Source organism: Hakea prostrata, chromosome 5 (assembly GCF_041222555.1).
Source record: "Hakea prostrata isolate BN-2017 chromosome 5, UWA_Hpros_2, whole genome shotgun sequence".
NCBI classification, from domain to species: domain Eukaryota; kingdom Viridiplantae; phylum Streptophyta; class Magnoliopsida; order Proteales; family Proteaceae; genus Hakea; species Hakea prostrata.
In genome coordinates, this window is record NC_142604.1 from 7,577,763 (window position 1) to 7,591,975 (window position 14,213).

Here is a 14,213-nt window from a genome sequence, read left to right on the forward strand (position 1 = left end):
CAAGGGCAAATCTATGAAAGAAGCATGTGACTTTCCCTTCAATTGGTTAGTGGTGGTGATCTTTCGGAGCCGGCTGTGTGTGATAAGAGAAGTGAAGCCATGTCATGTCATGGAGGTGATGAGTTGTACATGACACCCCAGGTGTGGGAGTGTGTGATCTATGTTGGTTTAATGATGTAGTTCAAAAATTGTATTCCAGAAGGGGATGTGGACCATGCTATAATGTGTAGCGGATACATAGAGACAGATGATTGCATAGATACATCATCAATAATTTTCTTGAAGATGGTTTCAGAATTCAAGCCAAGGTAGAGATTGTTGGGTTTGGATGTCTTGTATTCTGTGGTTTATATAATTATAATTAAATTGTATTTACAATTAAAACAAGGTTTGGGTCAATTACTAGTATTGGGTTAAAACTGTAATTATATTGGGATTAAGGTTTTAGGTTTTTCTATAAATAGTCTCCGTTACCCATTCCAATGATAGGGATTGAGAGTAAACCAAATGTATAACTTTGTGGTTGTGAGAGTGGTGTGAGGTTTTCTAAAATAGTGAAATTCCTACTCTCTAATTGACATAGGCAGAGTTTTGCTGAACCACATTAAATTCCTTGTGTCTACTTTACTTGGGTTTTTCTTTGTTTGTGGTTATGCATCCGATATCCCAAACGTATTTAAAAAAAAAAAATCAAAATATTATGTTAACCTATACTATAAGCACCATGTTATATTCGGTAATGAGAACGCAAATATTGACTTCCTTCAGTTTGGGAACTTTTTGATGTTATATTCGGTAATGAGAATGCAAATATTGACTTCCTTCAGTATGGGAACCTTTTGTTCTGATAATAAAAACTATATGACCCTTAATAGAGCTTAATGCGGATAGGATAATTTTGTAAACTTTGAGTAGGGATAAATAAAGATTTTATTCTTTCTAATCAAACACCCAAAAACTTTTAAATAAGGCTATAAAATCGGATTGGGTCACGGTTTAGATTACGTTTAGTTCAGAGCAAAATAATATCATTTCATGTGTATTAATTTCCTTCTTGCTTATGTGACGTGTAAGTGCTATACAAAAATAGAATCTAACGGTTATTCGATTTCTGCTCTCAACCTCTTCAAGTATCATATCAATTTGTCTGTGGCTAGACATTTAACACTAGTGGATAATAGTGTTAAGAAAGGCTCAGGTAACACTACAGACGAGAGACTTAAGCTGCATGTTAAGAAAATTTAATTTGTTTCTCCTAGTGGGTCAGAAAAACTGAGATAAAATATACAAGAATGGAAAACCCAGAGTGCAAATGGTTGTTAAACTCAGACTTTGATTCAGACATTATCTGGTCAATTTGGATTCAGAAGTTCTTCAATTCATTCCCTGTTTTGTTCCCCTTATAAATGTAGAAGGCTAAACTAGTCCATTAACCTGATGAGGACCAGCTTTGCTGATCTTATATATCATTTACTTGAAGGCTGTAAATGACGAATGCTTTTGAGCATTGAATAAAAATTCCTTCTATCTGTTATTAACTTATTGGTGGAAGGATTACAACAACGAAGCTTCCCTTGTTGTATACTGGTGGGATGGAAACGGGTTTAGGGTTGAAGAAAGAAATCTGCATTTGAGCCCCTGGGCCATGGGTTCGTGTAAACATGGGTTATAGGTGTGAATATCATCAAAGGTCAATTCAATTATAATGAACAATGCCTTCTAATGAAGAGGTCAGGTTTCCACCCCTTTTTTGAAATTTAACTCTTAAGAGAATCAGTGAGAATCTAATATCTCAAAAGTAAAAACAACAAGACTAAGAGACAAGACTAAGAGAGTGTGATTACATGAGTTGACGAAAATGCTTAATGTAGAGTAACATGAACACCTGTAGATTTCATTATTAACTAGGAAGAGGACTAGGAAAAGTAAGAAAAAATAGTCTTGTGTAAATTATATATTAACTACGTACTTTCCTGATGCTTCCAACTCGGGATTGGGTCCTCGAGCTTTATGCTGTTGCATGATTCTGCTTTTTGTTGGCCTTTCTTCGTTCTTAATCTCTGGTTTGGAAGCGTGTCTCTCTCTATCTGGGAAGTCTCTTTTCTAAATCCTGGTAAAGTATAACGACTGTCACTTGTAAACCAAACAAGATATATATTAGATACAACAGAATTTTCTTCTTCCTTGATAAAGTTAAAACAAAACACTATCTTACCTTTCGGCTCTCATTTAATTTCTCCCACCATCATAATCTCCTATGAACACTGAACACACTGCAGGACACACCCCCACAACGCCCTAAACCCATAATATATACATGATTTCATTTGATTTCTAACATTAGCTTCATTCAAATTTGCAACTACAACTATTTAACCTCCTGCTTCTCTTTCATTTGAAAAGAAGAAGAATAAGTTTGCATGTAGATCACTATTTAACCTACTCGTCTAAACTTTCAACTTCTCAAATTAAAAAACTTCCTCCATTGCACATATTGGGCTCCAACCTTAAACTGGAATGGAGACATAAAAAGACAGTAGACATTCTAACCCCCTGACCCTCTTTCAACAACATTCACACTATAACCGCGACAGATTCCCTGTTTAGGCATCATGGATCATTCAAAAAGAGGTCTCCTGACCATTACCCAATCACTTCCTACTCGCTTTTCACCGTGTCCTTAATATTTTAAAGCTTATTTTACAAGCTTTTCCATGGCCATGGATAATACTGCACTCGTTCATACTGGCAGGGAAAGGAAGTGATGACTGAGACATACAAATAAGGAAAAAGTAGCCAGAATGAGGAAAGGATTATTAAGACATGAAAAAAAAAGAAAAGTAATCAGAGCCAAAAAAATGACCATAAATGATTGACTGAGACTTATGGAGTCAAGCTTGAAGGGAATAAGATTGCACTCTCTTTCTGCTTCATCGCGTAAACCCCATTTGTTCTCGCAAAACCATAGAATTTTATCAAGTAATGCACTTATTTTCTGATTCGTCGCGGCCCCATTTGTTCCCTACGCTGAAATTGCGGATGGTGATTGAACTAAACATCTTAAGCTAGCCAATCGGCAGCGAAAGTAGCAGGCTACAAATATGCTTGCTAAGGATTCCTCGCAGCAATGTGTAATTTTTCTGGGTTCTATTCAGGTTTTCTAATCAGAACCTGAATAGGAGTGAGTGCATCAATGGGAGGACAATTCTGCAAGACGAAAGGAGAGGCTCCTCTGCCCATGTTTCGACGCGGTTCCAGTTTGCAATACACGGCCGAGACTGAGACGAACTCAACGAGCTCGATTTCGCAGTCTTCTGATTCCACTCTGCAGGTGGTCACCGACCCTGTTGTTAACACAACCGCCTCCAGGGTTAATCTTCTTCGAACGGTCTCCATTGATTCACTCAGAGAAGTTATTATTGGAAGCCCTCTTGTGATCAACCGAGAAGATATTCAGAGCATCTTAGATTCTAAGAAACCTAAATGGATAAATCAGAAGCTCTTCCGGCTTGTCAAGGATTACTTCGACAAAAGTCTTCTATCCAGTGATCCGGCCATAGATGAATGGCTTAGGAGGGCTCGTGAAAGCCAGAAGTTCCTTCAACTTGCATTTCAACACTTGGACAAGACGGAAGCAGATGTGGTAGATGACAAGAAGTACTACTTGGCGACGCTGGAGGCACTGCCGGATTTGAAGAATGCTGGGAATCCATTTACAAAGAACTTCACCCAGGACTTCCTAACGGTTCGCAACAATCAGGTGTTGATGTTAGAGCAGCTGGAACCTCTAAAGAACGAATATGATCAGAAGCTTGAATGTGTCAAAGCACGGAAGAAGGTTTCAAGCATTATATTTGTTTCCTCTTTTGCTGCCACCTTTACTTTCGCGGTGGCGTCAATTGCCGTGGCAGCTCCTCGTGTTGTTGCTGCAGGGGCAGTTGCTACTTCAATCCCTATAGGGACAATAGGTACGTGGTTCAATTCACTTTGGAAGGGTTATGAGAATGCATTGAAAGGGCAAAAGGAGTTGATTGGCTCGATGTACACTAGCACTTGTGTTGCGATCATGGATTTGGAGAAGATTCATATTAGGGTTAACTCCTTGTCAGAAGAGATCCAGACTCTGATTGAGTACACTGATTCCGCCTCTAGAAAAGAGGAACCAGTGAAGATTGTGTTGGAGGAGATTGAGAAGAAATTGGGGGTTTTATTTGAAAGAATTGAAGATTTTGCTAAAAAAGCTGAGAGATGTAGTCAGGATATTCGGAGCGCCAGCAAAGTGGTTCTGCAGAAGGTAGGGAAACATCCTGCTAACTGAAGAAACCCCTTGGTATCTGGGCTGAGTGAGTGCTTACTGGTGTTTGTAGTATAACTTTAATTTCTGAAAAGATTTATCATTTCTGTTCATGGTCTGGAATTGTTTGAAATGATGGGTCTTTTCTTGGGGTGGGATCGGGTAGAATAACTACTGTCTGTCTTGTTTATGGTAACAGCATAAATAAAATTCACTAGTAGTAAAGTTTTCTATGCGATTCGTTTTCAGGGAGTAGCCCGGCCACTTCCTCCTTGCTTATATGAAGTGAAGTGCTGTACAAAAATAGAATCTGATGATTATTCTATTTCTGGTCTTAAGCTCTTCAAATAGCATATCAATTTGTATCTGTCTAGACATTTAACACTTGGGGATAATAGTGTTAGGGAAGCTCAGAAAGACTAAATTAGAAAATTTGGTTTCTCCTAGTGGTACGTACAGAAAACTGAAGATAAAACTGAGAAAGAATGGAAAACCCCGACTGCAAATGGTTGTTAAAGTTAAACTCGGACTTTGAATCAACATGATCTTCCCAATTTGGATTTAGTCCGAATCAGTTGGATTCAGTCAGGAACTGATTTGAATCCTAAAATCCCAGTATATATTGCTTGGTAAATTTTCAATTAAATCAAGATCAAACTCGGTTAACTCGACCAATTCAATGTTATCATTTAGGATTTAAGAAAGCATTACACCTGAGTATCTAGTTTGGAATACTTAGACCGTTGCCTCCAGCTAGTATTTATACACTTCAGCAAGTTCTATAGTTAATTGGACTCTCTCACAAAGGCCTATTACACAGTTAGATCGTAACTAATCTGACGGTCTATATTAGAATATACGTTGGGTATAACTCAAATACCTCAACCATATTTGAGTGTAACTGAGATACTTTTGAAACCTTAAAGAATTCCTCAATTCCCTGTTTTGTTCCCCTTATAAATGTAAAAGACTAAACTAGTCCATTGATACCTTATAAGGACCAACTCTGCTGATGATCTTATCATTTACTTGAAGGTTGTAAATGACAAATGCTTTTGAGCATTGAATAAATATTCCTTCTGTTATTGACTTGGTGCATGGGAGGATTACAACAACGAAGCTTCCTTGTTGTATGCTGGTGGGACCAAAACACGTTTAGGATTGAAGAAAGGTATTTGCTTTTGAGCCCCTGAGCAATGGGCTTGTGGTTTGTCGTTATGTGAAACGGTTAAAGCTGAGGAAAAATGGCAAGAATTTATTTAGATATCCTTTAAACAAATGAATTTGATTTGACATTTCAGAGCTGATTCAAACCCATGGTTTGGTAATCACACGATACGTACCGCTAATGATATTATGATAGCTGGATCAGACCAATCTACGGTTCCACCCCTGAAATTGAATGTGAACTAAAATTGAATCTAACTAAACAAATCATTAGACATTAGTATAGACAATTTTGAACTAATTATTTGGAAAAAAAATTAAGAATTATTTTCTAATTGTTTAATTTGTAGTTTTCTAAAAAAAGTAAAATAAGAATCAAATACTAGTGACTTGTTTAGTTGAGTTCAATTAGTTCAATACAATGTTAGAAAAGACAATAAATTCAATAATTAATTCCAAAAAAAAATCAATTAGTTCGTGTTCTTTAAAAAGAATATAGCCGAAAAATTGAAATAGAGAGACAGAGAAATACTGCTAGCATTCCTCCATTGCGAGTTGCCACCGAGTTGACGGCAAGAGGATCCAATACTGCCATAACTACCGATCCAGAGTGAGACCTAATTAAAAAGCCCAACACAGAGAGACATCCATCTTCAAACTACCATCAGTAATTAATTTGTCGAAGGGAGGTTGTGGTGGGCTCCATGCCGTTGGGTGGGCTGAAGGGGTCGGTTGCAAACTAGATTGTATAAAAATTATCTTGTGAATGGGCCTACTAAAAAACTCTCCACTCTTTAAGGGCCCATTGGACTGTATCTAATAGGCAGTCCTTAGCACCTTCAAATTGAAATCTCAAGAGCTCGATCTTTCCAGAGGGCCCATTTGATTTATGCTCTCACTCTCTTCAAATACCATATCAATTAATTTGTTTGTAAAAACTTCTCTTCTTTATTTTTATTTATTTTTTATTTCATTTATTTTTTGGTAAGATAAGGAAAGGAAGACCCTACATCTCTCATTTATTTGTGAATGGAACAAATCATCCTAGTGGACAGAAAAACTGAAGATAAATGTGGGTATAAGTGTAAATATCATCGAAGTTACCGATCCCTCCCACTGAAGAGTTCAGGTTTCTGCCCCTTTTTGAAATTCAACTCTGTGAAAATATGTGAGAATCTAATTATTTGAAAAGTAAAAACAAGAAAACTAAAAGAGAGTGATTACATCTTCAGTTGACGAAAATGCTTGTAGAGTAACATGAACAGCCGAAGTTTCTCAGCCACTGCTTTTTGTAATTGTTGACTCTGAAAATTATATGGGCTTTTTACGCTATTCGTAAGAGATTTTGAAGAACTCTTTTTAAAATTTTTATTTTTTATCTTATTCCCATAATCAATGGTCAATTATAAAGGATGTCAACTGCGTATCTAAATCGTCTAACCATACTGAATCGTGCCATCTAAAATCACTCCGTGCCGTACCGAAACCGAATTTATTCGGTTTACGTTTTAGGTAATTATACCATTGGTATGTATTGAAACCGTACCGAATTGGTACCGTACCAAATTAATGGATATAAATACTTTACAACCCTATCCTTAATTTCCTATGAATACTGAGAAATATGGATCTTTACCACTCAACCAACCCTACGTTGGCAAACATTTGCTTGTTTTGTCTCTATTAATTAGATTTATTTCTGTTAATATCAATCGATTGGTTGATTGCAATTTCATTAGGATCTTAATGAACTAATAACAAAAGTGATAGAAGTTCATTTGAACCAAAATTGTACCTCACTAGGTACCGTGTTTAAACCGTTTCTAGCACCGATTTAATACAGAAATTGAACCGAAACCGTTTTTGTAAATGCTAAAACCGTACCGTACCATACCATATAAATTTAGTACGCTACAGTTCTGATTTTTGATAATCAAAATTGGTACCGTACCGAATTATCAAAACCGCAGTGATTGACACTCTTAGCCAGGTAACCTCCAAAACTGAGACAATAAACAAGATCCATCGTTTATATTTGAGGGATACACCACCTCAATTAACAACTTCATTGTTGATTTCATTAATTATTCCAAGAATAGGACTAGGAAAAGGAAGAAAAAGATAGCTTTAAAAAATACGCTTTGACTAGGAAAAGTAAGAAAAAAAATAGTGTGTAATTATTAACTACGTACTCAAGTTTCTTCACATTCCGCTTCCTGGTTCTTCCAACTCGGGATTGGGTGTTAGAGGTTTATGCTCTTTGTTTGATTCTGCTTTTTGTTTTGTTGACGTCCTTCGATCTCTTTTACCATTTCTTCAACCTTATATACCTTGGCGTGAAGGTGGGTCTTGAAGTCTCTCTGTCAATTGCTATATTTTCTAAATGTAAAATATACGACTGTTACTCGTGAACCAAACAAACAAGACACGTTAGAATTTTCTTCATCATTTACAAAAAGGATGCCTTCACTGATTGACCGGTAAGTGGTAACATCTTGCTAACGTCAGTCTACGTTTTCTACCCTTTATATCTGTCTCAATCCCTACAAATGAAAGTGAACTTCCAATTCTGATATTGTTGCCTGATTTGAAGGAGTTCCTCACCTTCAGCGCAGTTCCAGTTGTAGACGTTGAAAACATCAGAATACGTGAGTAAAACTGACGTGAGTAGCTTAGCTTATTCTGAAGCGAAATTACGGACAGTGAGAGAACTAAGGAATCTGAAGCTAGTCACTCTGCAGCGAAAGTAACAGGCTTGGCTTATTCTCAACTATAAATATGCCATGTCTTGCCAAGGTTTCCTCGCAGTTCGTATCTGTATAATATTTCTGGGTTCAGGAGTGATCAGGGCATCATCGATGGGAGGACAATTCAGCAAGACGAAAGGAGAGGCTCCTCTGCCCATGTTTCAGGCGCAGTTCCAGTTTGCAATACACGACGACGACGGCCGAGACTCAGACGATGTCAATGAGATCGATTCCGCAGTCTTCTCCTGATTCCACTCTGCACGTGATCACCGACCCTCCTGTTGTTAACACAACCTCCCCGAGGGTCAATCTTCGAATGCTCTCCTTTGACTCACTCGGAGAAGTTATTATTGGAAGCCCTCTAGTGGTAAACCCAGAAGATGTTCAGTGCATCTTAGATTCTAAGAAACCTAAATGGATAAATCAGAAGCTCTTCCTGCTTGTAAAGGATTACTTCGACAAGAATTTCCGAACCCTAAATTCCAGTGATACGGCCTTACATGAATGCCTCAGGAAGCTTCGTGAAAGCCAGAAGTTCCTTCAATTTGCGTTGCAACAGTTCGACAAAGAGGAGGATGCGGCAGATGACAACATGTATTTGGCGATGCTGGAGGCACTGCAGGGATTCAAGGCCGTTGGGAACCCATTTACAGAGAACTTCAACCAGGACTTCCTAGCGGTTCAAAACCATCAGTTGTTGATGTTAGAAAAGCTGGAACCTCGAAAGAACGAATATGATCAGAAGCTTGAATCTGTCAAGGCATGGAAGAAGGTTTCAAGCATTGCCTTTGTTTCCGCGTCTGCCGCCACCAGCATTTTCTCGGTGGTGGCAATTGCCGTGGCAGCGCCTCGTGTTGTTGCTGCAGGGGCAGCTGCTACTTCAATCCCCATAGGGACAATCGGTACTTGGTTTAATTCACTTTGGAAGGGCTATGGGAATGCGCTGAAAGGACGGAAAGAGTTGATTGGCTCGATGTACACTGGCACTTGTGTTGCCATCAGGGACTTGGAGGAGATTCGGATTACAGTTGACTTCTTGTCAGTAGAGATCCAGACTCTGATTGGGTACACTGATTATTCCGCCATTGGAAAAAAGGAACCGGTGAAGATTTTGTTGAAGGAGATTGAGATGAAGTTGAGGGTTTTATTTGAGAGAATTGAAGATTTTGCTAAACAAGCTGAGAGATGTACCCAGGATACTCAAAGGGCGACAAAAGTGGTTTTGCAAAAGGTAGGAAAACATCCTGCTACCAACTGAAGAAAGTAACCCCTTGGTATCTGGGCTGAGTGCTTACTGGTGTTTGTAGTTTGGGACTTTGTTTGGGTCATGCGCATTAAATTCGTAGAACCGTCAAGTCAGTCGTCAGATTAGAAATTTTGATCTCGATCATTGAAAGCCAATGGTCGAAATTGAATTTCAACCAAGATTTCTGATCTATAGTCCAAAATCTCAGCTTGACGGTTAATTATGTGCATTTAATGCTCATGATCCAAGCAAAATTAGTTTATAGTTTATCTTTCTGAAAATATCATTTCTGTTCATGGTCTGGAATTCTTTGAAAATTGGGGGTGGTATCGGTTAGTATGGGGTACTAATTAATTCTAGGTTCTCAAATAACTACTGTCTGTCTTGTTTATATTTCTGCTCTCAAGCTCTTCAAATACCATATCAGTTCGTCTCTGACTAGACATTAACCCTTGTGGATGGTAGTGTTAAGAGAAGCTCAAGAAACACTACAGACAAGAGACTAAAGCGCTGCATGTTACAAAATTTTGTTTCTCCTAGTGCGACAGAAAAATTGAAGATAAAATAGAGAAAGAATGGAAAACCCCGACTGCAAAGGGTTGCTAAACTCAGACTTTGATTCAGACATGATCTGCCCAATTTGGATTTAGTCCGAATCAGTTGGATTCAGTTTGGAACTGACCTGAATCCTAAAGTACCAGTATAGATTGCTTGTTCTAAATCCACTGAAATCAAGATGGGACTCGAGTGATTTGACCAATTCGATTCCCATAAATGAAACCTAGCAGTTCTTCAATTCCCAGTTTTGTTCCCCTTATACGCGTAAAAGACTAAACTAGTCCATTACACCTGATGAGGAACAACTTTGCTGATCTTATCATTTACTTGAAGGTTGTAAATGACGAATGCTTTTGAGCATTGAATAAAAATTCCTTCTGGTGTGAGAATTACAACTACGAAGCTTTCCTGGTAGGCTGCAGGTAGTATACTAGTGGGACGGAAACGCGTTTTGGATTGAAGAAAGGTATTTGCATTTGAGCTCCTGGGCCATGGCTTGTGGTTTGTGGTTTGTTGTTATGTGAAACGGTAAAGCTGAAGGAAAATGGCAAGAACTCATTTAGCTAGATATCCTTTAAACAAGTGAATTTGATTCGAAATTTCAGGGATGATCCAGAGCAATGGTTTGGTAATCACACGATACGTCCCGCTAATTTATACCTGGTTCAGACCAATCAACGGTTCCACCCCTGAAACTCGTTAAGCAATACTCACTTAAAATGGTTATCATTTACATTTTTACGCTTTTCAGTAATGAGCCCAGTGCTCTTAAACTAAAGGTCTAACGGCTATATTCGAAATTTCGAATAAACAATGTTACGAAAATAAAAACTTTCATTACCAAAATCAAAACTGCCAAAACCTGGATTTTTTTATTTATTTGGGGATATATCCTCATCCTCACAGGAAGGATGGAAGATAAATAACTTTTAATTTGCTTCTAAAGGAAGAAGATAGATGACCGCTGTTTATGAATTGGAATTTATCGAACTAAGATATCATAAAATCATAAATTAAAAAAAAAAAAAAAAAAAAAAAGAGGCTAATGGTTAAGATAATAATAATGTAATGTCACAAGACATTAAGGGTAACTTAAGAATTATAAATTATCTAACCATGAGGCCAGGACGAACCGGAGACATCGGCGCGGATTCCCGGGAAACCGCAGAAACGACACCAAAGGCGAGATTAGGGGGTGATCCGATTTCAAAACTACGCACTAAAACCGCGACAAATAGTTTTGGATGTCCACAAATCATCCCCAAACATCTAAATTTTTAAATTGCTCCATAAATTTGAAACATAGTTTAAATCTCCGACTCTGACCCGCCCTTAATAAAATTTGTTGATGGAGTGCACCACTATGCCATTTTAAGAGACATTTTTGGGTTATCTTGACAATTTGATATATTTTGAAGTATCTATGATTTTTTCTTTTTTTTTTTAGTTTGGGGTGTTTCTCAAATCTTCTCCTTATTCAAAGTATGTGAAAAGATTATTTGATACTCTATGTGGAAGCTACGTGGCATGAGGGCCAAGCCACGTTGGACAAGGCACAATAAGGGCACGAATAGGGAGTTAAACAAAACCGCATCAGATATGAAGGGTGTGAAGCGACTAAGGACAAAATCATCACGTGGGATATATAATTTTCAAAGGCGGAAAATGGGGATTTCAAAATGGTTTCAATTCTAATAGGATTTTATCAATTTTATTGGGGATAAAACTAGGACCAAGAAAAGAAAAGAAAAAAAAGAGTTATTTTTCATGGCGACCATTTAAGTGTGAATAATTTCAAATTGTCCACAATTCACTTTTTCCAAAATTTCAAGTTATGCACTATTAACTTTTCAAATTAAGTGGTCACTTAAATGAATGAAAAGGCATTTTAGTAATTTAACCATCCGAGGGGTATTTTGGTCAGTTGACCATTTAAGTTTGAAAAAATAGCAATCAAAGCTTGGAAAGTTAATGGTGAGTAACTTGAAATTTTTAAAATAGTAAATCATGGGTAATTGAGAATTTTCCCCACAAATAGATAATCAAGAATTTAGGCCTAACTTAAGTGGGCACTATGAAAAAAACTCAAAAAGAATCTTATCACTTGGATCGATATAGTCTGTGTGAAATTTCCAAATTCACTAACATTCTTTTGAGAGGTCTCCTCCAAAAAGAGAAGTTGAACCCATCCTAAGCGTGAGTAGCTAACATGACTTATTCTCAACAATAGAGGTACATAGCCCTCGAGAGTGGAGAAGCCACCAGTTCGATTGTTGAAAATCACCCACGAGAAGAAAAAGAAAACCACCCTAATTCTTGGCATAATCGAGCAAAAAAAAAAAATCTTTGCCCTTGGATCGACATATTCTATGCGTGAACTTTCAAATTCATTGGCACTTCTTGAAGAGATTTCCTCTAAAGAGAAAAGCCTAACCCATCAAGAGCATGAGTAGCTGATGTGACTCATTCTTGAGTATAGATTTACAAAGCCCTTAGAGGTCGAAAACCCACCAATAGACTGTCGGAAATCACCCATGAAGAGAAAAAAACCACCACAAAATCTCGGCAAAATCAAGAAAATCTATTCTATACGGTGTGCTTGGATTAGTGCGATCATCTCCCTTTACGGTAGCACTCTGTGCTCCCCTAATGGTGTTACAACCACAAATTATGTGAACCCATTAGTGAAAAATAATAAATATTAAAAATAATAATAAAAAAAAACCCCATCACCCTAATTGGGGGCTCCGCTGTAATTTGTGGTCAATAGCCATCGGGGGGAGAAGATCCGGACCCATGCCAGGCAAAAGAAGAGTTTAGGCGTTTCAGAAGCCAAGCCATCCATAGGGGCAAGGTTTTCGACCAAAGGCTCTTGAAATCAGTTTTGTTGGGTCTGGGTTTGATTTCATCATGTATGTTTTTCTCTGTAGCCACTTCAGGTTCTATGGAGACCCGGACGTAGTTGTCCATAAATATTTTCTTTTTTTTGCCTTTTCGGTGAAGTTGTCCATAAGCTTTGAGGATGAGAGCTTTAGGGAATAAAAATAATTTGATTCTGGGTATTGGCTTAGGTATTACTGATTGTGTCATTACTTGCCAGAAAGGCCGAAAAGGACGAAGAAATTCTTGTAGAGGTTTTCTTGATTCTGCTGAGCTTTTTAGTGGTTGTTCCGTAATTTTATTTATTTATTGAGATGAGTGGTTTTCAATGATGGACTCGTCATGGTGGGTGATGTTTGCCAAGCTGAAGGAAGAAGATAAGTGAAAAAGGATAAGAGTTGGATAAGATGTAAGAGAAAGATGTTAATATGTTATGAAAATAAGGGTATATTTCGAATTTTTATTCCTTTTAATTTAAGAAGAGAAAATTTTGATTATTTGACTAATGAGGTTAACCAAGCTAAACGGTGTTAGTTTTCTCATGGCCCAAATGTAATTTTGGGAACGTCAGGGAGGAACCACAAAGGTCCAAAATAAGTGACTCAAACATAAAATTTTCTGCATTTTCTTTGTAGACAATACTAAATAGTCCATTTTCATTTTTTTGTCAATCGATAAATGACACTTATTGAATAAAAATTTTGATTATTGAATTTATTTTTTTTAGTTTTTGATGTGTGGATTCCTTTAGTGGACTATAAACTAATATTGGGTCTCCAAAATACAATGTATATTAGGGTTAGATTTAAGCACAAGATTGCTTAAAGTATTAAACCTTTAGTATCTAGAATGGAATACCCAGACCGTTGTTTCTAACTAGTATTTATAGACCAACACTAGGTTCTATAGTTAGTTGGACTCTCCCATAAAGGCCCATTATACCGTTGGATTGTAGCTGATCTGATGACCTATACTAGAACATACGTTGGATATAACTCAAATACCTCAACCATATTTAGGTATGATTCAGATACCTCAACAATCTCCTCATACGTTTTACATATGGCTCTAGTATTAATCCTAGAAATATAATGTTCAAACTCAATACATAAGCATTCATAACTTTCCAAAAGATAATAGTATTCATTAAATTTCAAAAGAATACTTTGAATCAAAACATGAGTTTTAAAGCAAATTTAAACCCAATCTTAATTAGAAGTTCTTCTTGAAGATGAAAGGACGTAAGGAATTGATTGGCTTCATGTACGCTATAACTTATGCTGCCATCAAGGATTCAAAGGAGATTTGTATTACAGTTAAT

The 14,213-nt window shown here is 37.3% G+C and overlaps 2 protein-coding genes across 2 annotated transcripts; both read left to right on the forward strand.

Moving 5' to 3' along the window:
* Nucleotides 1–3,193: 3,193 nt before the first annotated feature.
* On the forward strand, nt 3,194–4,318 carry LOC149014796 (UPF0496 protein 1-like). Its single transcript, XM_089155346.1, has one exon. It carries the CDS (start codon nt 3,194–3,196, stop codon nt 4,316–4,318), a length of 1,125 nt encoding a protein of 374 aa, XP_089011472.1.
* Nucleotides 4,319–8,422: 4,104 nt separating this feature from the next.
* On the forward strand, nt 8,423–9,466 carry LOC149014797 (UPF0496 protein 1-like). The gene has a single exon (XM_089155347.1). The coding sequence runs from the start codon at nt 8,423–8,425 to the stop codon at nt 9,464–9,466; it is 1,044 nt and encodes a 347-aa protein (XP_089011473.1).
* Nucleotides 9,467–14,213: the final 4,747 nt, after the last annotated feature.